This window comes from Kogia breviceps, chromosome 10 (assembly GCF_026419965.1).
Source record: "Kogia breviceps isolate mKogBre1 chromosome 10, mKogBre1 haplotype 1, whole genome shotgun sequence".
Taxonomy (NCBI): domain Eukaryota; kingdom Metazoa; phylum Chordata; class Mammalia; order Artiodactyla; family Physeteridae; genus Kogia; species Kogia breviceps.
Window position 1 is genome coordinate 32,292,057 of NC_081319.1, and position 23,210 is coordinate 32,315,266.

At 37.6% G+C, this 23,210-nt stretch overlaps 1 protein-coding gene across 1 annotated transcript in view; it reads left to right on the forward strand.

The window, feature by feature from the left end:
* The window catches only part of DNAH12 (dynein axonemal heavy chain 12), a 218,637-nt gene that overhangs the window by 191,768 nt on the left and 3,659 nt on the right, over positions 1 to 23,210 (forward strand). The window contains exons 62-72 of the mRNA XM_067043844.1: positions 243 to 401; positions 595 to 739; positions 7,406 to 7,556; positions 7,765 to 8,018; positions 8,222 to 8,362; positions 9,889 to 10,026; positions 11,290 to 11,523; positions 11,805 to 11,993; positions 13,799 to 13,902; positions 15,469 to 15,673; positions 23,060 to 23,197. Coding sequence (XP_066899945.1) covers positions 243 to 401; positions 595 to 739; positions 7,406 to 7,556; positions 7,765 to 8,018; positions 8,222 to 8,362; positions 9,889 to 10,026; positions 11,290 to 11,523; positions 11,805 to 11,993; positions 13,799 to 13,902; positions 15,469 to 15,673; positions 23,060 to 23,197 — 1,858 coding nt within the window. The remainder of the gene's footprint in view (positions 1 to 242; positions 402 to 594; positions 740 to 7,405; positions 7,557 to 7,764; positions 8,019 to 8,221; positions 8,363 to 9,888; positions 10,027 to 11,289; positions 11,524 to 11,804; positions 11,994 to 13,798; positions 13,903 to 15,468; positions 15,674 to 23,059; positions 23,198 to 23,210) is intronic.

Sequence of the window (23,210 nt, forward strand, 5' to 3'; positions counted from 1 at the left end):
GCGGTTAGCTGAGGCAATCATGGGGATCACCTTGTCTCCCTTTTTTTCATGGAACACAGTCCTGCACTAGCTATTATAATTTCTAAAAAAAATGTTTCTTTAATTTTTTTTTCCAGTTTCTAGTTGTTTATAGCAGTAGGGTAGGTCAGTTCTGATTGTTTTATCCAGGCTATATAAGCAGAAACTGACTTCATTCAATTTTAAAACAACAATTTACAACAGTCCTTATTTGGGGAACACAGGGCAAAGAAAGAGATTGAATACCAGGAACTGATGTTTCTTTTAACTGGAGGTGTAAGTCTTAAGAGTTCTGAGAAAAATCCTGATCCAACTTGGCTACCCGATAAAACCTGGGAGGAAATCTGTCGTGCAAGTGAATTTCCTGCATTCAAAGGACTCAGGTAATTGTTTAAACACAATGACTTAGCATTCAATAGTGATGGGTAAATTTGTAATCTAGTGATTTTTAAATTTAATCTAGTGATTTAAAAAAAATAGTTCTATAGCTGTCTTGATTCATCTCCTCATTTAACAGTCTCTTTTTAAAATTTTTTCCCAATGAAAGGATAATCATTAAGCTTTTCTTTCCATTAGGAATCATTTTTGTGACAATATAGCTGAATGGCGGGAGATCTACAATAGTAAAGAGCCACACAATGCTAAATTTCCAGCACCAATGGATACGAGGCTAAATGAACTACAGAAAATCATAATTCTTCGGTGCTTAAGACCTGATAAGGTAAAAGACAAATGTGTTCTATTTGGAACCCAGATAATTTGCCATTTATGAAGTACTAGGTTTAAAGTTATTGTTATTTGGTACTTTAACCTTTATTTCAGATGCTCACATGGGTTCATTGAGTTCCTTGGATCTGTAGGTTTATAGTTTTCCTCAACTTGAGAAAAACTTTGGCCATTATTTCTTCAAATACTTTTTTCCCATGATTCCAATTAAATATACATTAGACTGCTTGATATTATACCATAGGTGGGTGATACTCTGTTAATTATTTTAAAATCCTTTGTATCACTGTACTTCAGTTTGGACAGTTTCTATTGCTATCTTTAAATTTGGTGATTTCTTCTTTTGTAGTGTCTAATCTGCTATTAATTCCATCCAATTAATTTTTGTTTCAGCAACTGTATATTTCATTTACAGAATGTTCATTTTTTTCTTTTTTATATATTCTATTTCTCTTTTCATTCTGTTTATATTTTTCTTTAAATACTTGAAAACAGTTATAATAACTGTTTTTAAATCATTGACTGCTAATTCCATCATTTCTGGATCTGTTTCTATTGAATGATTTTACTCTTGGTTATAGATTATATTTTCCCATATCCTGGCATGCCCAGTAATGTTTGATTGGATTCTGGACATTGTTTATGATTTTGATTTTGTCATCTTCCTTTAAAGATTGTTGACTTTTGTTCTGCTAGTTCAGGGTTAGCAAACAACGCCTCTGGGCCAAATCTAGCCAGTGACCTATTTTTCTCCAGCCCATGAACTGTAAATGATTTTTGCATTTTAAAGGGTTGTTTTAAAGAAGAATAATAGGGCTTCCCTGGTGGCACAGTGGTTAAGAGTCTGCCTGCCAATGCAGGGGACACGGGTTTGAGCCTTGGTCTGGGAAGATCCCACATGCCGTGGAGCAACTAAGTCCGTGTGCCACAACTACTGAGCCTGCACTCTAGAGCCCACAAGCCACAACTACTGAGCCCGCATGCCACAACTCCTGAAGCCTGCACACCTAGAGCCCATGCTCCGCAACAAGAGAAGCCACCGCAATGAGAAACCTGCAAGCCACAACGAAGAGAAGCCCTTGCTTGCCGCCACTAGAGAAAGGCCACGTGCAGCAATGAAGATCCAATGCAGCCAAAAATAAATAAAATAAGTAAATTTTTTTAAAAAAAGAAAAAGGATAAGTAGCAGAAATTGTATGTAACCCACAACACCTAAAATATTTACTATCTAGCTCTCTGTAGAAAAGGTTTACCTACCCCTTTGACTATACAGTTAAATTCAGGTTGCCTTTCAAAGATTGTTTTAAGATTTGTTATCACAGGTATAGAATAGCCTTTACTCCATGGATAGTTTAGTTCCCTGGCTAAAGTGTGGCCCTTCTAGGGCCTTTACTGAATGCCCCAAGTGATCACCAAGGACTCTCCGTTGTGGCTACTGGGAACTTGAATGATTCCCAGCCTTTCATGAACTCTGGTAGCTCCTCATATCCCAAGTTCACAGCTCCCCAGTCACTCTTTGCTTGGCCTATGTATACATACCATGGTGTTCAGCAAAGATACAAGGACAATATTATGCAGATTTCTGAGCTCTTTCTCTGGATACTTCCCTTCAAATTTGAACTCTGAAACTTCCAGCAGCCTGAGCCTCCTTGAACTCTGATTCTTGTCTTCCCAACTCAGCAACACTGTGTTGTACTACTTTCAGTTGCTCTCCTTGTTCCACAGTCTGGAATGTATCTCCCAGAGGAAAGTCAAGGGAATAATAGGTCTCACCTTGTTTGTTTCTTTTTTATCAGGGATCACTATCCTGTACCACCTATTGTCTGAACAGCCTTATGTCTGAAAATGGCTGTTTCATTAATATTGCCCATTTTTTAGTTCCTTATGGCAAGAAGGTAAATCTGGTCCCTTTCCTCCATATTGACTAGAAGCAGAAGATAGTAGAAAATCTTGAATGTGTCATAATTTTATTAGTTCAAACATGCACAAAAATCTTTCTTTAGGTGAAATAAATAGGCTGATACCAATTTTCATACACTTGAGAAAAGTGTTATAGTGTTACGAAAGGAAAAATTTTAAACAGAAAACTAAAAGCTAACTTATAAATACTACCAAATGTAAAATAGATAGCTAGTGGGAAGCAGCTGCGAAGCACAGGGAGATCAACTTGGTGCTTTGTGACCACCTAGAGGGGTGGGATAGGGAGGGTGGGAGGGAGACGCAAGAGGGAGGAGATTTGGGGACATATGTATATGTATAGCTGATTCACTTTGTTATAAAGCAGAAACTAACACACCATTGTAAAGCAATTATACTCCAATAAAGATGTTAAAAAAAAAACCAAAAAACTAAAAGCTATGCTTATATATGTAGTTTAAAACTTTGAGTAAGTCACTTCACCTTTCTGAGTTCCAGTTACAACCACATATAAAATGAAGGTATTGAAAGTGATTGGTTGCAATGGTCCTGTCTTTTCTTTTTCCTTTTCTTTTCTTTTCTTTTATTTTTTTACATTTTATGTTTTTAGTAAAGTTTCACAAGGAGCATTATCTCATTTCTCCTTACTCTAACTCCCAAAGACCTTTGTACATTGTTAAAATGTACTTCATTCTTTCCTACGTGATAGTTGTATGTATATATATGTATGTTCCTTTCACTAGAAAATAAGTCCCTTGAAGGCCGAAACAGTGCTTTCTTCATTATTTTATCACAAATAGCTTCCCTTGTTCATGGTAAACTTAGGAATGAGTAGCTCTTCATCTGGGAAACCCCTGCCTATTTGCATTCCACAGAATGGCTCTCTGATGACCAATGGAGGTATTGTTTCAGTACCACGTGTGGGGTTACTGGTTTGTCTGCCATGCTTGGGATCCTGTGCTTAAACACCACACTGACCACACTGGAATACACAATAATTGTCTGTTTATTTGTTAGGGTCTCCCACTGGACTCTGAGCTTCTTGAGGTCAGGACCCGTATCTTTTTTGTTCAATATCTCCAGGACTTAAAGCAGTACCTGGCAGATGGTTGGACATCTCAATAAATATCTGTGAGTTGAGTTGAATTTAATTGCATTAAACCAAATTCAGTTAAAGTCTGTGTTAGTCAGGATTCTCCAGAGAAACAGAATCAGTAGGATTCTGTTGATTTTAAGGAATTGGCTCACATGATTGTGAGCAGCTGGCAAGTCCAAAATCTGCAGACTGCAGACCCAGGGAAGAGCTGATGTTGCAGCTTGAGTCCAAAGGTGGTCTACTGACAGAATTCCCTCTTCCTCAGTAGAAATCGGTCTTTTTTCCCCTAAGGCCTTCAACTGATTGAATGAGGCCGAATCACATTATGGAGAGTAATCTACTTTACTCAAAGTCTACTGATTTAAATGTTAATCTTATTTTAAAAATACCTTAACAGGTATTTAGATACTGTGCCCTAGCCAAGCTGGCACATAAAATTAATCATCACAAAGCCCATATCCAGGTCTGTTTAAATCTCCATAATTTATTCTCTAGAGTATCTTACATGAAGGATTAAAATATATATTTTAATATTATAGAAAAGTCTTATAACTTCTTCTCATGTTAAATTACTGGAACAAGATACTTTTTCTATAGAAAACTATCATACTTGATTACAGTTACATCATGTCAGGGAGCATTGCCCCTGGCCAGTGCGTAGGGTAATGCGGAGCAAGGTCTCTGTGTCCTCAGCATCTCCCTTTCCTTAAAAATGTATACTGAAGATCTACTGTGCTAGGTAGAAATTATACATGGTGTTAATGGTAAAAGGATGAAAAAGATTTCATCATTGCTCATTTGTAGTTATTAAAGAAAGAAATAAAAAGCTGCTAGGGCAGTCATTGTGAGCTCTTTTTTTAAAAAAACCTTCAGGAGCCTGTCAATACCTGTAGAATAATGACAAAAGTACAGCTTTGCAGTCTTATTACCTTGGCTAATCAGACCTCTTTTCAGCTTGAAACTTCTATTTAAAACTACAGAATTGCTCACAACTACGCAAAATTACCCATAGAGAAGCTCCTTGAAACTTCTACTATTCTTCTCCTTGAAACTTCTACTATTTAAAGCTACAGAATTGCTCACAGCTACAGTAAATTACCCATATAGAAGCCTCTATCCTTCCTCCCCACGTATTTCACAAACCTTCCAGGACCAAAGAAGCCTGTGATGTTCACTCCTCTCTCCTTCAAATTCCTACAGTTTCCCTTTAGAAAGTCATTTGGCATTTAGACGATAGTGTCTGATACCTCTTTGTACTGATTTTTCTGCTGCTAATATTGATGAACAGCATTCTTTTATTTTTAATTAATTTTAATATAATTTATAAGTAAGTCACATCTTCCTGTGGTTCAAAACTGATGCACTGTTTTGAATCACATGAATATATGAATACAATGAAAAGTGTGCCTCCAGTCTCCATCTCTCAGTCATTCATCATCCTTCCTCTCAAACAGTTACTGTTATCTGCTTCTTGTTGTCCTTTTATACACATATAAATGTACATACATATAAATTCTTTTTCCATTTATTTTCAACACAAATGGTAGCATCCACTGTTTTGCATATTGCTTTTTTCTCTACTAATTCATAAATAGTGTTCTCTTTCTTTTTTTTTACAATTGCATGGTATTCCATTGTATGCGTGTACAATAATTTCTTTAGCCAGTTCCTATTGATGGATCTTTATAATATTTATATATTATCTATTATAAAATAGCTGCAATGAATAACCTTATTCAAAAATCATTTCTCACATGTGCAACTATTTATCAGAATAAATTCCTAGGAACAAAATTGCTGTGTCAGTGGATTTGCCCTCTGTAATTTTATGTATACTTTCAAATTGTCCTCCATGAAAGTTATACCAGATTGCTCTTCCTCAGCAGTGTATGAAAATATCTGTTTACCTGTACTTTTGCCCACACAGTATGTTGCCAAACTTTTAAATTATTTATTTATTTATTTATTTATTTATTTATTTATTTTTGGCTGTGTTGGGTCTTCGTTGCTGCATGCAGACTTTCTCTAGTTGCGGCGAGCGGGGGCTGCTCTTCGTTGTGGTGTGCAGGCTTCTCATTGTGGTGGCTTCTCGTTGTGGAGCAGGAGCTCTAGGCATGCGGGCTTCAGTAGTTGTGGCACATGGGCTCAGTAGTTGTGGCTCATGGGCTCTAGAGCACAGGCTCAGTAGTTGTGGTGCGTGGGCTTAGTTGCTCCGCGGCATGTGGGATCTTTCCAGATCAGGGCTCGAACCCGTGTCCCCTCCATTGGCAGGCGGATTCTTAACCACTGCACCACCAGGGAAGCCCTGTTGCCAAACTTTTGGATCTTTGCCAATCTGTGCAGAGGGATTGAGGATTCTGGGGCTGATCGAGGTGGCAGTAACGCACATGAGTTTCATTAGATGTTACTTTGACAGGTTTGTTTGTTGGGGAGGAAGAAATCCCTCATAGCAGGTGTCTGTGCAGAGGCTGGGAGTGAGGGGAGGTCCACAACTCCAAAGGAGAGGGGAAGGCAAGGGAATCCTAATGGAGAGGGGACTTGTGTGGTGTCTGGGCAACATTATTCATCAGCATGGAGGCTGGGAGTCTCTGTGTCAGAGCTCTGAAGGGCAGCAGTGGCTTGGGGTCTTTATATCCTGGGGCTTATCTTTTTATGGCTAGCAGATGTTGGGTGAAAAGTAGGCAGACTCTAAATGGTTAAAAATCTGCTTATTTGGGCTATGTTTAAAACAGTTGAATATGTAACATTTTGAGTTTGGTGCCAGTGGACTTTTGAGCTAACAGGTTTTAGCCTACTGTGAAAAATAAATAATCCAGGGGTAAATACATACAGGCTATCTTTGTCCCATTTATATGACAGGCTGATGGTGAAAAATGGTATCTAAGTATAATTATAATTTGTATTTTTCTTATTTATAAGTGTTAGGGTATAGACAAAACTGCTGTAACAAAGGGACCTAAAATACAGTAGCTGAAATAAAATAGAAGTTAATCTCTCTATCTCTCCTAACAGCCCAGAGTATTGCTTGAGGGCTGGCAGGGCACCTCTGTTCTTGAGATCATCCAGAGATTCCAGTCCTTTCTCTCATGCTAGAGAAGACTCCTAAAGTGTGGTCTTTGTCAGTGAGATTGAAGCTGGGTCATGAACACCACATCTGTTGAACAGGAAAAGAGAGTGTTGAAGGCAAACAGTTTCCTTATAAAAAATAGGATCTGGAAGCTCCATATATAATGTCTATTTGTATTTCTCTGCCCAAGACTTAGTCACATGGCCACATCTAGCTGCATGAAAGGTTGGGAAAACTTGGGGTTCTGTTACCAAAAGGAGACACAGAATGGAGACAGTTTGCAGTCTCTGCTATACTAAATGAGGTTGAGCATCTTTTCATATGTTTAAGATCCATTTCTATTTCATTTTCTATAAACTGTTTATCTTCTTTGCCCATTTTCTTTTGGATTGTTAGTCTTGTCCCATCAATTTATAGATACCTTTTATATATTAGGAAAATTAGCGCTTTGCCTATGATATGCTGCATGCTTTTCTTATCCATTAGGCTCATAGTTTACTCTGTCGGTTTTCAGTAATAATCAAAGTTGTTATATGAAATAAAAGTTACTCTAAAGATCATATTTTTTCTCTCTTCAACAGATAACTCCAGCTATAACTAACTACGTAACTGAAAAACTAGGGAAAAAGTTTGTAGAGCCTCCACCATTTGATTTGACAAAGAGTTATTTGGATTCAAATTGCACCATTCCCTTAATTTTTGTGTTATCTCCAGGAGCAGATCCCATGGCCAGTAAGTGCATAATGTCAACTTAATAAATTATAAATAAATCATCTTGTTCAATATCTATTTCTTAGATGAGTGTAAATCAGTAAGTTCGGTATTTATAAGGAAAGATAACTAGAATTTTTCACAATTAAATACTTATACACTGAAATATAAGGTGTATTTTATAATTTTAGAGTAAGCAGTGAAACCATTTTTTTGTGTGCCCTCTTAGGCTTACTGAAATTTGCAAATGATAAAGCTATGTCTGGAAATAAATTTCAAGCTATTTCACTGGGACAGGGACAAGGACCAATTGCAACAAAAATGATTAACGCAGCAATAGAGGAAGGAACTTGGGTTTGCCTACAGAACTGTCACCTTGCTGTCTCCTGGATGCCCATGTTGGAAAAAATATGTGAAGATTTTTCTCCCGAAGGCTGTAACTCATCCTTTAGGCTTTGGCTCACAAGTTACCCATCTCCAAAAGTATATTTATTTCCTTTGGAGTTTAGTACATTTATTTGGTTATCTGTTACTGATACATTGTATATCTTAAATGCTTAACCTTAAGAGGTTTTAAAAATATTTCTGGAGTCCTCCCTTATACCTATTTTTAATCCACTAGTGTATGTATTTTTAGGACTTGAGTTGGTTATCTAGAGTAATGCTCTTTGTTTATTTTGTCTTAGTTCCCAGTAACAATTCTACAGAATGGAGTAAAAATGACTAATGAACCTCCTACGGGTCTTCGGCTAAATCTCCTCCAATCATATCTCACTCATCCAGTTTCTGATCCTGAGTTTTTCAATGGATGCGAGGGAAAGGAACTGGTAATATTCAGCCTCTGGAACTTTTAAAATGTGTTTTTATAGTGAAAACATAAATATTTTATTTAATATTAAACTTTAGGCATTTCCTAAGATGATAGAAATTGTACCTATCTTATTTTATTCCCAATTGTTTGTGTTCTGCTTCCCATGTAGTAGATACTCAAATAAATATTTGTTGAATGAATGAATATTTCTTAGTTTGTACAAGAGTCCAACAGTACATTTGATTAAGACAATTAAGACCCAAGAATAGCAATCTATTTTAACATTATTTATTTATTCTTTCAACAAATATGTTTGTTAGGTACAATATAATGCAGTGAGAGTAAAATAGACACTGCCATCACCAAAAAAGTCTGCCTTCATGGAAATTCTAGTAATGTTTTGACATATTAATAACACTCTTCAATGTATCCGTATGTAAAAAAGTTTTACACATGGTATTGAGGATGTTAGGAGTTCCGATAAATAGCACTCCTTTTCTCTGCCCAAATTCTTACCAGTTAAGAAACAGGAAAAAGTACAAACGTATGGGAACCAAATTATAACCTTAATTACTGATATAGACTATGTTGGAAGATGTAGTTTACATCAGTGAACAAGTGGGCTTAGTATTACTGAACCCAGAATTAAGTACATTTATCTACCCAGAGGAACAGAGGAAAACTTCCTTCCCTGCAGGAAGCTCACTTCTAAGAGAGAAAAGGGAAAAGCTGAGCAAAGCATATTTGCTTGACATTTCCCAAATTTACCCATCAGATAGGTACTCCTCCCTCCACCAGTGAGTATAAGGATGGAGAAAATCCAGGAGTGTTACATTAATTGAAGTTTTCCTGCATGGAAGGAAACATAAGTACTAAGGGAGATTTTGTACACGGCCTTTAAGAGTGGAGTCTCTGTTTTCTATAGCCTACCAGCTCTCCTGAACATAAGCCTTGCTGGTTTTCAAAACCTGACGTTCTGGGTGCTTGTCTTCCCAGTGCAGGGCCCCTACACCGGGGAGCCCAATGTGGGGCTCAGACCCTTCACTCCTTGGGGAAGACCTCTATAATTGTGATATTCCTCGCATTTGTGGGTCAGCAAACCTGGGTCCTGACTACCGTATGTCTCTGATCCTCCTACCCATCTTGTGGTTCTCTCTTTATGTCTTTAGTTGTGGAAAATCTTTTCTTCTACCTTCAGGTTGTTCTCATAGATAGTTGCTCTGTAAGTAGTTGTAATTTTGGTGTATCAAGGGAGGAGGTGAGTTCAAGGTCTTCCTATTCTGCCATCTTGGCATGTCTCTCCAGCACTATTGCATTTTAATAAAGTGTAATGTTATTGTAGTTTGTCTAGCTTGGAGGTTTGGGATAAGTCATAAGATTAATACTTTTTATAGTAAGCATTATTTCGAATAGTCTTTCTAAATAGAAGTTTGTAGAGACATATGATCATAGAATCTTATAATGAAAGATCATCAGTTCCCCTCATTTTAGTAATGGAAATCTGATCAGAATTTTTTCTTGTTGCATATTTTTATCTTAAAGGCATGGGAGAAGTTGCTGTTTGGAGTTTGTTTTTTTCATGCCCTTGTGCAAGAGAGAAAAAAATTTGGTCCTCTTGGTTGGAATATTCCATATGGATTTAATGAATCAGATTTACGCATCAGTATTCGACAACTACAGGTAAAATTAGAAAGGAACTAACACTGATGGAGGATCACTGTGTACCAGGCCCTAGGCAATTCTCTTTGCTTAGAATGACTTATTCAGTTCTCCCGTGGTATTAATAATTATAATTTTGACTTATAAAGCATAATCTCCATCTGCATTTTTCTGCTGCAAATAATGGGAAACCTGATTCAAACTGGCTTAAACCATAATGAAACTTTTTATCTCACATAAAAAAGAGTTGCAGAGGAAGGACAGACTCTGGAGTTGGTTGATTCAACAAAAGTGTTGGCATCAAGGACCCTAGTTCTTTCTTTTTGCAGTGCCCTCCTCAGTGTTAGCTTTATACAGGTCCTCACTATACTCTACTCTTAGCCTCCACTCAGTCAGATCTACAATTTAGCTCTATCAGTCAATAAAAACAGTAGAAAAGGAATTTATTGAAAGAATATTGGGTAGGTCACAGAATTACCAAGATGGCTGGAGAGGCAAGGCATCCACAGTCATATCCAGAATCATATCAAGTCTGGTAACAGCATTCCTTCTACTCTTGTTAATTATTAGACACCACAGCTCTAATAACTGCCACACAGACACTAGTCTACTGCACACTCTCTGATGTCATCAAAAAAATTCTTTGCTGTTCCTGCTTCTTTGCACCCTAAACCCCAGTTCAGTCTAGGATGGCTACATCTGAGTTTCCAAGCCCAGGTCACAAGCCTAGGCTTTAGCCATAATGGAGGCTGAGAAAGTGAGTGGTCGGCTTTTTCAGTTTCTGTAGACTTACAATGAAACATGAGATGCATGAGATGGTCAGCAGCCCCCCACCAAAGAAAAAAGATCAAATGTCCATTATAAATTCCTACTCACTCAGGCTTTGAACTAGGCACATTACTTACATGAATTTTAATTCTCACAGCAACCCTGTAAGGTGGGTATTATCCCTATTTTGGAGAAAACCAAAGCTAAGAAGTAAATTTACCCATTGAGGTAAGATTTGAACTCAGGTCTGTCCAACTCCAATACTTTCCCATTATTTCTGTCATGTTTTACCAAATATATTAATCCAACTAGACAACCACAGAATATTGTATTTTTCTGCTCTGTGCTGTGATATGGGGCTTCAAAACAACCATGATGATAATTCTTCCAACCCCACTTCCATGTGTATAGAGAGATGGATGATTGATTGATTGATAGATATTTAAGGCCATCTTAAAATGGAAATGAAGTGAAATACTTTAAGGTTTTTCTCATTTCATTTTTCCTTTGTTTCAGTTATTTATAAATGAATATGATACAATTCCATTTGAAGCTATCTCTTACCTGACTGGAGAGTGTAACTATGGAGGAAGAGTGACAGATGATTGGGACAGACGTCTCCTCTTAACCATGCTGGCTGACTTTTATAACCCACACATAATTGAAAACTCTCATTATAAGTTTTCTCCCAGTGGAAACTATTTTGCACCTCCCAAAGGCACTTATAATGAGTACATTGAATTCATTAAGGTAACTGATATCACTGAAAATAGGGTCAGATTCAAGTGTGATTTTTCTAAAAAGCAAATAGTGAAGTAGTCTCCCATAATGTATAGGATTAGACAAGTACTTTGGTTCAATCAGCTTTCAATATATTTTGTTTCTAGTAGTTACTGAAAACTGGAAAAGTTTGATTCCTCTGTTGCTTGATGTTTAGTTGATTTTTAACTCTTTTTGGTCTACACATGTCTACCTTATGAATTAACGTATCCAGTGAAAATGTGATGCTTGTTGAATCTATTTTCTGGTAGAAACTTCCATTTACTCAACACCCTGAGATGTTTGGATTACATGAAAATGTTGATATCTCCAAAGATCTTCAACAAACGAAAATCCTCTTTGAGTCCTTGCTCCTCACCCAAGGAGGCTCCAAACAGACAGGATCCTCAGGAAGTGCTGACCAGATTCTACTAGAAATTACCAAAGATATTCTCAGCAAGGTAATGTTTAGCTTAAGATATGTTACTTGTAATATAACGTAAATCAAAATGGCACTGAAATGTCAATCTGAAAACTCCATTTAGCGGCATTATGACCTTGAGTGAGATACTTTGCCTTTCTGAACATTAGTTTTCAAATCTGTAAAGTGGTGATAATAGTATCAACTGTATAAGGTTCTTGTGAACATTAAGGAGATCATTAAATTAAAGTGCTTTGCATAATGCCTGGCAAATAGTAAGTTCTTAGTAACTACAGTTGTGGATAAGCTACTAAATATATGATTTATTATCATTTCTAAATAAAGATGGTAGGCCTACTTTTTTTTAATGGAGGAAATGGTCTGAACTTGCTGGTTCAAGGAGGGAATGGTTTTTAATCTATACCTTCAGAAGTGAGGAGGCACAGGGAAATAAGATCAGCAGTAAATTAACAGCTACAGCCTTTTTTTCCCCATACTACAGCCCAATGTACTTAGCCCTCTTGGTAAAGTGGAATGATAATCTCTTTTCTCACTTTTTTCTGTCTTAAATTCAATAAAGAACTACTAAGAGGACTTTATGGTCCTAAGCACAGCTCTGCACAACTCCCCTCCAGGATAAATACTATAATTATCCCCATATTTCAGTGTCAGGCACTCTGATAGAGCAGAACCTGACCCCTACCCCATCTGCCTTGAAAATCCACGGATGGCACCTACTCTACTCTCACAGTTGGTACCCTTGCCTTACACCAGTCCTTAAGTAGAGCCTACTCACCTTAAGCCTGGCTGTGGCCACTGGAGAGGAGAAGGGAGCAACACTGCCTGCTACTCCTAGGTAAAATCAAACTAGCCTCCTCCAACCTCCACCTCTGGACTGCTGCTTCTGCCATTTGCCTCTTCTGACCCTCAGCCCCTTCTTCTTGTGTGGTTTATTTCTTTGGGGCAAGGTTCTTGCCCTCCCAAAATGGTGGCTCTTACAAGATCCCTAAGCAGGAGGTTACCTGGAAGTGGCATATAGGACTTAATTGGGGTAGAATGTTTGTGCTGAGCCAAATGTGCCTTGAGTGACACCACCTAACATGACTTAGAATTCTTTTGTACCACCCAAGGACCATTGCCTGGGGACAGTCTGGGCAGCTCAACTTTCTTAGTTTGGGAGTTCCCCCATAGAGAAATTCCTTTGCCCCCTTTAAGAGTGTGAATTCCATTGTCTTGGGGCTTGATCACCAATCCCAAAGTCCCCTTTATCACTTCTCCTCAAGTGTCTCTGAGATGCCTCATTGAAATCAGACACTCAATGGCCTTCTCTTTCCCTATGCCCTGGAACCTTGCTACATTTACACATTAATTATTTGATAGTGGTGTAAGCAAATCCATTTTGAGCCAGTTGATAATTTATTGGAAATAAATAAAAAAGTTATGAAATGGTAAATCAGTTTTATTAATAGAAAATAAGATTCAATTTACAAAAGAAAATTACACAACTTTTCAGAAATGTGTATCTTCTTCATAGTACTCTATCCTGTAGTAAAGAGCATGGGCCTTAGTGTTAGAGATCTATGGATTTAAACAGACCACTTTTGGACTCTGTACCCTTGGGCATTTACTTAACCTCTCCGTACTTAAATGATAATGATGGCCACCTAATGGTGAATGGTAAGGATTACATGAGATAATATTTGGAAAGCAGTTAGCATAATACCTGACACATAGTAATTGCCTAATGTTAGCTATAATTGATATTATAGCTGAATGAAACTAATTATTCTGAGAGTAATATGTGATTTTTTTTTAATATGTGATCTTTAAAATCTATTCTCTTAGCTACCAAATGACTTTGACATTGAATCGGCACTACTCAAGTATCCCGTGAGATATGAAGAGAGCATGAATACTGTTTTAATACAAGAAATGGAAAGATTTAACAAGTAAGGAGCTCTATACCCAGTTATTCAGAAGGCTACCAACCAAAGTTGATAAAAAGATACTGGTATTGAATTAAAATTTTAAGAAAAAATTATCAAAACTTGCCATTTCATTAGAGTTTTTCTCCTTTTTTAAAGTTGCATAATCTTCTGCCCCAGAAGGGAAGGTATCTTTTATAATGTAAAAATGGTATTGAAATACAGATCTGCTTTTACTGGTTAAAAATATTCATTAATCATAATTTCTCATCCATCCATTGCTCTTCTCCTCAGGAACTAAAGATGGAATGAGCCTTATCTTGGTCTATGTGTAAATACATCTCTTGTCAATTTTCTGCCACTGACACATATATACCCCCCCCCCATTTTCTTCCTGAGTCTATCTGGATTGACTAGGTACCCTAAACTAGCAAACAAATTATTTGCTTTGAATTTTTTGAAATGAATTTATTTATTTATTTATTTTAAAATGTATTTATTTATTTTTGGCTGTGTTGGGTCTTTGTTGCTGCACATGGGCTTTCCTCTAGTTGCTGCGAGTGGGGGTTACTCTTTGTTGTGGACCGGGCCTCTCATTGTGGTGGCCTCTCTTGTTGAGGAGAATGAGCTGTAGGTGCACGGGCTTTCGTAGTTGTGGCAAGTGGGCTCAGTAGTTGTGGCTCATGGGCTCAGTAGTTGTGACTCGCGGGCCCTAGAGCGCAGGCTCACTAGTTGCGGTGCATGGGCTTAGTTGCTCCGCATGTGAGATCTTCCGAGACCAGGGCTTGAACCCGTGACCCCTGCATTGGCAGGCAGATTCTTAACCACTGTACCACCAGGGAAGCCCCTGCTTTGAATTTTCAAATTGAATTTTCTACAGTTCAATACTGGCTTAAGGAATGGAGAATTGTTTTGGTCATGAATTTTCTAGTGTTTCCAAGTTTGTTTCAGTTTCCAGACTTTTCGAAATTTTAAAATAAAGCATATTAAAACACTATGATGCCTTAATTAATTTAGTAATTTTTATACAAAGACCATATGTATTTACATATCATAACATACTATCTCTCAGTTGCTTAGGCTTCTAGGCTAAAACCCTCACTTCAGGTACATTTATGGTGTTCTTAGCAGTTTGAGCCTAAGTGGGAAACAAAGTACTTGCAAGGGTATAAATGAATATACACTGTATGTTTTAATTCAGTGTTTCCAAAGTTTCAGCCATTGTATCATACCTTTATAACTTTTTTCATATTTGCATGTCACCTATAACATTATTTACCTGATATTTTTCCTTAAATCATTCTCTGTTTAAATTTGCCTGGTCTTAAGCAATAATACCTCAAAAACAGCAATTGTGATATGCAAGTTATATTATTTTCTATATTTAAAAATACATATGTAATAAATAAAATGAAAAATGTTCATCCAAGTATCACCTAAAATTATATTATCAAGTGAGAGGTGACCACACTTTGGGAATATACTCCCATAAAGCTGCAAGTGGTATCCTGCTATTTCTTCTTCTGGAAAGACTGTATGTTGGTATTTACTATCATATATATGTTGATGACACAATTTCTTTCCTTGCAGTTTAATTAAAACTATACGCAACACTCTACAGGACCTTGAAAAAGCTATTAAGGGTGTGGTTGTCATGGATTCTGCTTTGGAGGCACTCTCTGGCAGTCTGCTTGTTGGAAAGGTTCCAGAAATATGGGCCCAACGATCATACCCAAGTCTTAAACCCCTAGGAAGTTACATCACAGACTTTCTAGCCCGGCTGAACTTTTTACAGGTTAAAAATTATATATAATATATATATTATAATGTATATATTATTTCATTTTGGGGGTTGACTGAAGAGATACTAGAAATTGGCTGTGGTCACTTGAATGTCTCTGAGTTAGATGAAATGGATTAGTAGTTTCATGGTAATCTAACTAAAATTTTAGAATATTGAAAATTACACACATTTCAAAGTACTAAGTAGAAAATTAAAATTTTATTTTACCAAAACCCAAGTAATATGTGACATTTATATTTTTGAAGATTCACAACTTGGTCTTGTGATTTTACTACTGATGGTAAATCACAAAAAGAGCCCTGAGGCTTGGATTTATCAATAATTGGCCATTATCTAGAAATCAGTGCTTCTTATCTCTTATCTCATAAAACCAGGGAAAAGATGGGTGCTTTGAAATCTCCGAACCCTTCACCCTGCAATCTCACACATAAAGGATGTGTAAGGCAGCACACTCTTTTTCCTCCCCAACTCCTCCGCTTGCCCCCATCCTATGGCTGATGCTTATGTGAGGATAGTGGGTGGGGAGAGCCCCCAAAATACATTTTGGAAATTCACATAGGTATATGACCTCTGAGTGTTCAGTTGCCCTTTTATGATACAAACGCTTTATTTGTTTCACTATAGAAGCTAATAATAAAATAACCCTACTTGTGAAGATGTGGAGAGATAGGCTTTCTCATACATTGCTTTTTAATTTTTGCCAATCTGATAGGTCAACCTTATCTTTGTTTCAATTTGAGTTTCTTTGATTATTAGTGAGTCTGTGCTTCTTTTGATGTGTGTGTTTGCTGTTTGTGTTCTCTCCTGTGAATTGCCTATTCATCTCCTAGGCCGAGTTTTCATGGGACTATTTTTGTTTGTTTGTATTTTTTTATAAATTTTTTAAAGGTTACTTTCCATTTACAGTTATTAAAAAATATTGGTTTTATTCCTCACATTGTACAATACATCCTTGAGCCTATCTTACACCCAGTAGTTTGTGCTTCCCACTCCTCCACCCCTACATTGCACTCCCACACTGGTAACCACTAGTTTGTTCTCTATATCTGTGATTCTGCTTTTTTTTGCTGTATATACTAGTTTGTTGTATTTTTTAGATTCCACATATAAGTGACATCGTAAAGTATTTGTCTTTCTCTGTCTGACTTATTTCACTTAGCATAACGCCCTCCAAGTCCACCCATGTTTCTTCAAATGGCAAAATTTCATTCTTTTTAATGGCCAAGTAGTATTCCGTTGTATATATATACCACACCTACTTTATCCATTCACCTGTTGATGGACTCTTAGGCTGCTTCCATATATTACAACTGTAAATAATGCTACTATGAACATTGGGGTGCATGTATCTTTTCAAATTAGTGTTGTTTTTTTCCCAATATATATCTGAGACTGGAATTGCTGGGTAATGTGTTAGTTCTATTTTTAATTATTTGAGAAACCTCCATGTTTCATAGTGCCTGAAACAAGTTACATTCCCTCCAACAGTGTACAAGGGTTCTTTTTTGTCCACATCCTTGCCAGCATTTGTTATTTGTGTTCATTTTGGTGATAGCCATTCTGACAGGTGCAGGGCGATATCTCATTGTGTGTGTGTGTGTGTGTGTGTGTGTGTGTGTGTGTGTGTGTGTGTGTGTTTAACATCTTTATTTGAGTTTAATTGCTTTACAATCATGTGTTAGTTTCTGCTTTATAACAAAGTGAATCAGCTATACATATACAGTATCATGTCATCTGCAAGCAGTGATAGTTTTACTTCCTCCTTTACAATTTGGATTCCTTTTATTTCTTTTTCTTCTTTGATTGCTGTGGCTAGGACTTCCAAAACTATACTGAATAAAAGTGGTGAGAGTGGGAATCCTTGTCTTGTTCCTGATCTTAGAGGAAATGCTGTCAATTTTTCACTATTGAGTATGAGGTTTGCTGTGGGTTTGTCATATATGGCCTTTATTATGTTGAGGTATGTTCCCTCTATGCCCACTTTCTGGAGAGTTTTTATCATAAATGGATTCTGAATTTTATCAAAAGTTTTTCTCTGTCTATTGAGATATCATATGGTTTTTATTCTTCAATTTGTTAATGTGGTGTTTCACATTGATTGATTTGCAGATATTGAAAAATCCTGGCAACCCTGGGATAAATCCCCCTTGATCATTGTGTATGATCCTTTTAATGGACTTGGTTTGATAGTATTTTGTTGAGGATTTTTGCAAATATGTTCATCAGTGATATTTGCCTCTTCTTTTTTTGTGTGGTGTCTTTGTCTGGTTTTGGTATCAGGGTAATGCTGGCCTCATAGAATGAGTTCGGAAGCGTTCCTTCTGCAGTTTCTTGGAATAGTTTCAGAAAGACAGGTGTTAACCCTTCTCTAAATGTTTGGTAGACTTTCCCTGTAAAGTCTTCTGGTTCTGGACTTTTGATTGTTGGAAGTTTTTAAATTACTGATTCAATTTCATTACTGGTAACTGGTCTGTTCATATTTTCTATTTCTTCCTGGCTCAGTCTTGGGAGATTGTACCTTTCTAAGAGTTTGTCCATTTCTTCTAAGTTGTCATTTTATTGGCATATAATTGCTCATAGTAGTCTCTTATGAGCCTTTGTATTTCTGTGGAATTGGTTGTACCTTCTCCTTTTTCATTTCTGATTTTATTGATTTGGGCCCACTCCCTTTTTTCCTTGATGAGTCTGGCTAAAGGTTTATCAATTTTGTTTATCTTTTCAAAAAACCAGCTTTTAATTTCATTGATTTTTTTCTATTTTATTTATTTTTTAGTCTCTATTTCATTTATTTCTGCTCTGACCTTTGTGATTTCCTTTCTTCTATTAACTCTGTGTTTTGTTTGTTCTTCTTTCTCTAGTTCCTTTAGGTGTAAGGTTAGGTTGTTTATTTGAGATTTTTCTTGTTTCCTGAGGTAAGCTTGTATCTGTATAAACTTCCCTCTTAGAACTCCTTTTGCTGCGTCCCATAAGTTTTGGATTGTTGTGTTTTCATTTTCATTTGTTTCTAGGTGTTTTTGTATTTCTTCTTTGATTTGAATTGCCTCTTCATCTCTTAGGCCCATATTTCTTTGAAAAATTTAAAAATAATAATTTATTGTAGCTTTTTATGTAGATTATACACTTAACAAAAGAATCAGAATATAAGGGGGGTTTTACATTTTTTAAAAAATTTTATTTATTTTTTGGCTGCGTTGGTTCTTCATTGCTGTGTGCGGGCTTCCTCTAGTTGGGCGAACAGGGGCTACTCTTTGTTGTGGTCCACAGGCTTCTTGTTTCAGTGGCTTCTCTTGTTGCAGAGCACAGCCTCTAGGCACATGGGTTTCAGTAGTTGCAGCACAGGGTCTCAGTATTTGTGGCTCACGGGCTCTAGAGAGGGGGCTCAGTAGTTGTGGTGCACGGGCTTGGTTGCTTCATGGCATGTGGGATCTTCCCGGATCAGGGATTGAACCCATGTCCCCTGCATTGGCAGGTGGATTCTTAACCACTACACCACCAGGGAAGTCCCTATAATAGGGGTTTTAAGTGTTTAGGCTCTAGAAGAGTTGCCACTTACTAGCCTCAGTTTCCTCATCCATAAAATGGGAACTTTTATCTCATATGGTTAACAGTTATAGGCATTCAGTAAATGTGAACTATTATTTAATAAAATCCAGAAATTGTTTAATTTTTCCAAATGCTTTTTTAGCACTTATTGCTGATGATGTGATTTTTTTTCTTTTTTAGCTTATTATTGCATTGAATTATATCACTAGATTTCCAAGTGTGAAACCATCCTTGTGTTCCTAGAAAATCCTTCTGGTCAGTGGTTCTTTATTCTTTTAATGCTTTAATCTATTCCCTTTGGATCTTTTTAGAGCTTTTGATATACATTACATAATCACCCTATGTAAAAATTAGGCAATTGTAGGCCTATCAATAGTGAATGTGAGTGCCTGTTTTTCATTAATTAGTGTTCTCCTTTTTAATCTTTGCTAATTTAATAGGTAAGAGTATGTGCACCTGGGTGATTTCTAGCCAACATGTCTAATGACATGTGTTTGACTTCTTCCTGTGTGTACCAGCCTCTTTCTGTCCCTTATCAAAAGCATCTGACATATAGTTAATTCCATCCTCCCCTTGACATAATCTCACTTTTTTTCATTTCCTAAACTTTTCTGAAATTTTAATCAGAACTGCTTACATTTCTTGTATACTACTTTGTTCCTGAAGGGCCTTGAAGAGTACTTAGCTTGGTCCCCTAGAGAGGTCCTGGCATGGTGCCAGCTGGAATAATATCCAGGACAAATTTCCTTTGTTGTTATTGTTAACATAAAGTTCATATCAAACTCTCTACTTTCTTTTTTTTTTTTTTTTCGGTATGCGGGCCTCTCACTGCTGTGGCCTCTCCCGTTGCGGAGCACAGGCTCCGGATGCACAGGCTCAGCGGCCATGGCTCACAGTCCCAGCCGCTCCGCGGCATGTGGGATCTTCCCGGACCGGGGCACGAACCCGTGTCCCCTGCATCGGCAGGCGGATTCTCAACCACTGCGCCACCAGGGAAGCCCAAACTCTCTACTTTCTTAATTTGACTTTCCCCTTGGAATCATTCTGTTTGAATGAGAAAGGAAAATCTCACTCATTATTGGGCATGTTTATCATCCTTCACCACGAATCTTCCCCTGAATGTATCTTCCCCATTGTTTTCTTACCCTTACAGATGCTGTACAGTTTTCCCATCACCTTTCTCTCTCCTGGACTCTTGACCTTACCTCCTAATGATCCTTAGAGTTAACAAATTAAACAAATTGAGTCATCTGGAGTTTTTTCTTCTTTTCTCATTTCTCTCTCACTGTTCACCCTACTTACCTTCCCTTCCTCCTGACTGTGCCTTTTTTTTTAAAGCTTTTTGCACACTGGCTGGAATCTCAGATTAAATCTGGGATCTGACACTTAGTATCTGTGTGACTTTGAGCAAGATACTCATCTTTCTACACCCCAGTTTCCTCATCAGTAAAATGGGAGGAATAATTCCTAACTCACTGAATTATTTCGTGGACTAAATGAGGTGATGCATGTAAATTACTTAGCTCCTACATGGTATGCACTAAGCGCTCAGTAAATGGTAGCTGATTCAGAGATTGTATGTAAGTAGCTGACCCAGACACTCATGACATTCTTGGCTAAATGAAGCCCTGGAGTGAGCAAGGGAATGTTCTATACACTTGCCTTCTGGGTTCTTATAGCTTTCTTGTGCATGGTACTAGTTCTGCCTGGTTTGTACCCTTGTCAAGCTCCATCTCTTTCTCTTCTTCTTCTTGATCTGACAGCTTGTACTGTTGCCACGTCTCCAGCAGTGGTTTGTTCTCTTCTTCCCAGGGAACAAAGCTGGCTTCTTCCCATAGTGTGCTACTCACCCAGAGACAAAGTTCATTTTATTAATTCATCTGTTCATTCAAATGTGAATTGAGACCCACTTTGTCTAAAGCGCTTTGTTGCTGGTTAAAGTTGCTAGGTTACCTTCAAGTTGCCAATAGCCTACAAGAAGATAATCTATGTACCCAAGAAAAAGCTAAGAGCAACATATAAGATGCTTTGGGAATTCAAAGAAGGGAGAGAGTTCTTTTAACTTAGGAAAGCAGAGTTTGTTTATTGGATGAGGTAGCATTTGAGCTGGTCTAAATGATGAATAGTTTTGGACACTGCAAATAAAGGAAGAGGACTTAAGAGACAGCTGTAGGATGAAAGGCACTATATCATTTAGGATTGATTCTGTTGTAAAAATTTTGACATAAGCAAAAATTAAGTTTGTTCCCTCATGTAATGGAAAAAGCCAGGGAGTAAAGTGACTCCAGGCAGCATTTGGCCTAGGGTGCAAATGTGGTTGCCTGATCCTGGCTTCTTGCACTTCTCTCGGCTCCAGTCTCTGTGGATTAACTCCATTCTCAGTTAGGTTCTTGTCTGATGGTAGCAGGATAGCAACAGCAACTCTGGCCTTACGTCCACAAAACTTCAAAGAGTTTAGAGTGAATCTTTTCCCCAAAAGTCCCAGCAAAAGTCTCTACATCTCTGGCTTTGATTGGGTCACATGTCCATTCCTGAATCAGTCACTATGACTGCAGGTATGATCAGCTAGGCATGAATGACATGCCCACTTCCAGAAGGTGCATTTCTACCACCAGAAGTGTTTCAACTGAAAGTGTAGGAGGGTTCATCCTCCAGAGGGATATAAGAGTAGTGCCACTTTAAGATAAGCAGAAAAAACAACAGATGTCCACCCAGTGCAGAGAAGAGACCACCAAGAGTACATTCTGATTATAATGTAAGATGTTTAAAGGGGAACTAAAAGGGATGGATCTATAAATACAATTTGGGGCCAGGTTGTGAAGTATCTTGAATAGGAGACTAATATGTTTTAGACTTTAATTTGGTAGGGTAGTAATAGATCGCTGAAGAATTAAAGATGCTAAAACTTGATCCAAACCTGCATGGAGAAGTGTACTCTGGCAGCATCATTATAGATGTACTGAGCAGACAGAGGGAAGAAACAAGAAGAGGTATACATGATACAGAAAGAAGGCCAGGATATCTAAACTGGAACAGGGATAGTGGGTATGGAGGCAGGGAGTTTAAGAGGATTAAGGAACTGGAACCAACACATGAGGGCTATAGTTAGACAATGCATAAGATGTCTAAAGATGTTTGCTTTTTTTAAAAAAATAAATTTATTTATTTTATTTATTTATTTTTGGCTGAACCGGGTTTTCATTGCTGCACGCGGGTTTTCTCTAGTTGTGGCGAGCAGAGGCTACTCTTCCTTGTGCGTGAGCTCCTCATTGCGGTGGCTTCTCTTGTTGAGGAACACGGGCTCTATGTGTGCAGGCTTCAGTAGTTGTGGCTCGCAGACTTTAGAGCGCAGGCTCAGTAGTTGTGGCACACGGGCTTAGTTGCTCCGCAGCATGTGGGATCTTCCCGGACCAGGGCTCGAACCCGTGTCCCCTGCAATGGCAGGCAGATTCTTAACCACTGCGCCACCAGGGAAGCCCCAAGATGGTTTCTTTTGAGTGGTTTTTTTTTTTTTTCTCTCTTCAGTTGAGTGGTATTAAGTAATGTAATAAACCGTCAAATAATTTACATTTGCCTTTTTGCAGAAGATTTGAATCTTTCAAATTTTGTTTTATTCAGGTTAATGTTAAGGTTAGTTTGAATTTTCCAAGAAGAGTAACTAGAAGGGATAAAAGGTAGAAGGGCCAAAATAGGTTGTGTGTTTGGTGTCAGGAAAGAGAGTCCTGTGATGGAAAGTGTGGGCAACATACACAAAAACCAGAATCAGGAATTGTATGTCAGGTGATTCTTGAGTAAGTTGAAAAATGAACATAATGCATTTTTTTTCCTTTATAGGACTGGTATAATTCAGGAAAACCTTGTGTGTTTTGGCTCTCAGGTTTCTTTTTCACCCAAGCCTTTTTAACTGGAGCGATGCAGAATTATGCCAGAAAATATACCATCCCTATTGATTTACTAGGATATGAATTTGAGGTACAGTAAACTC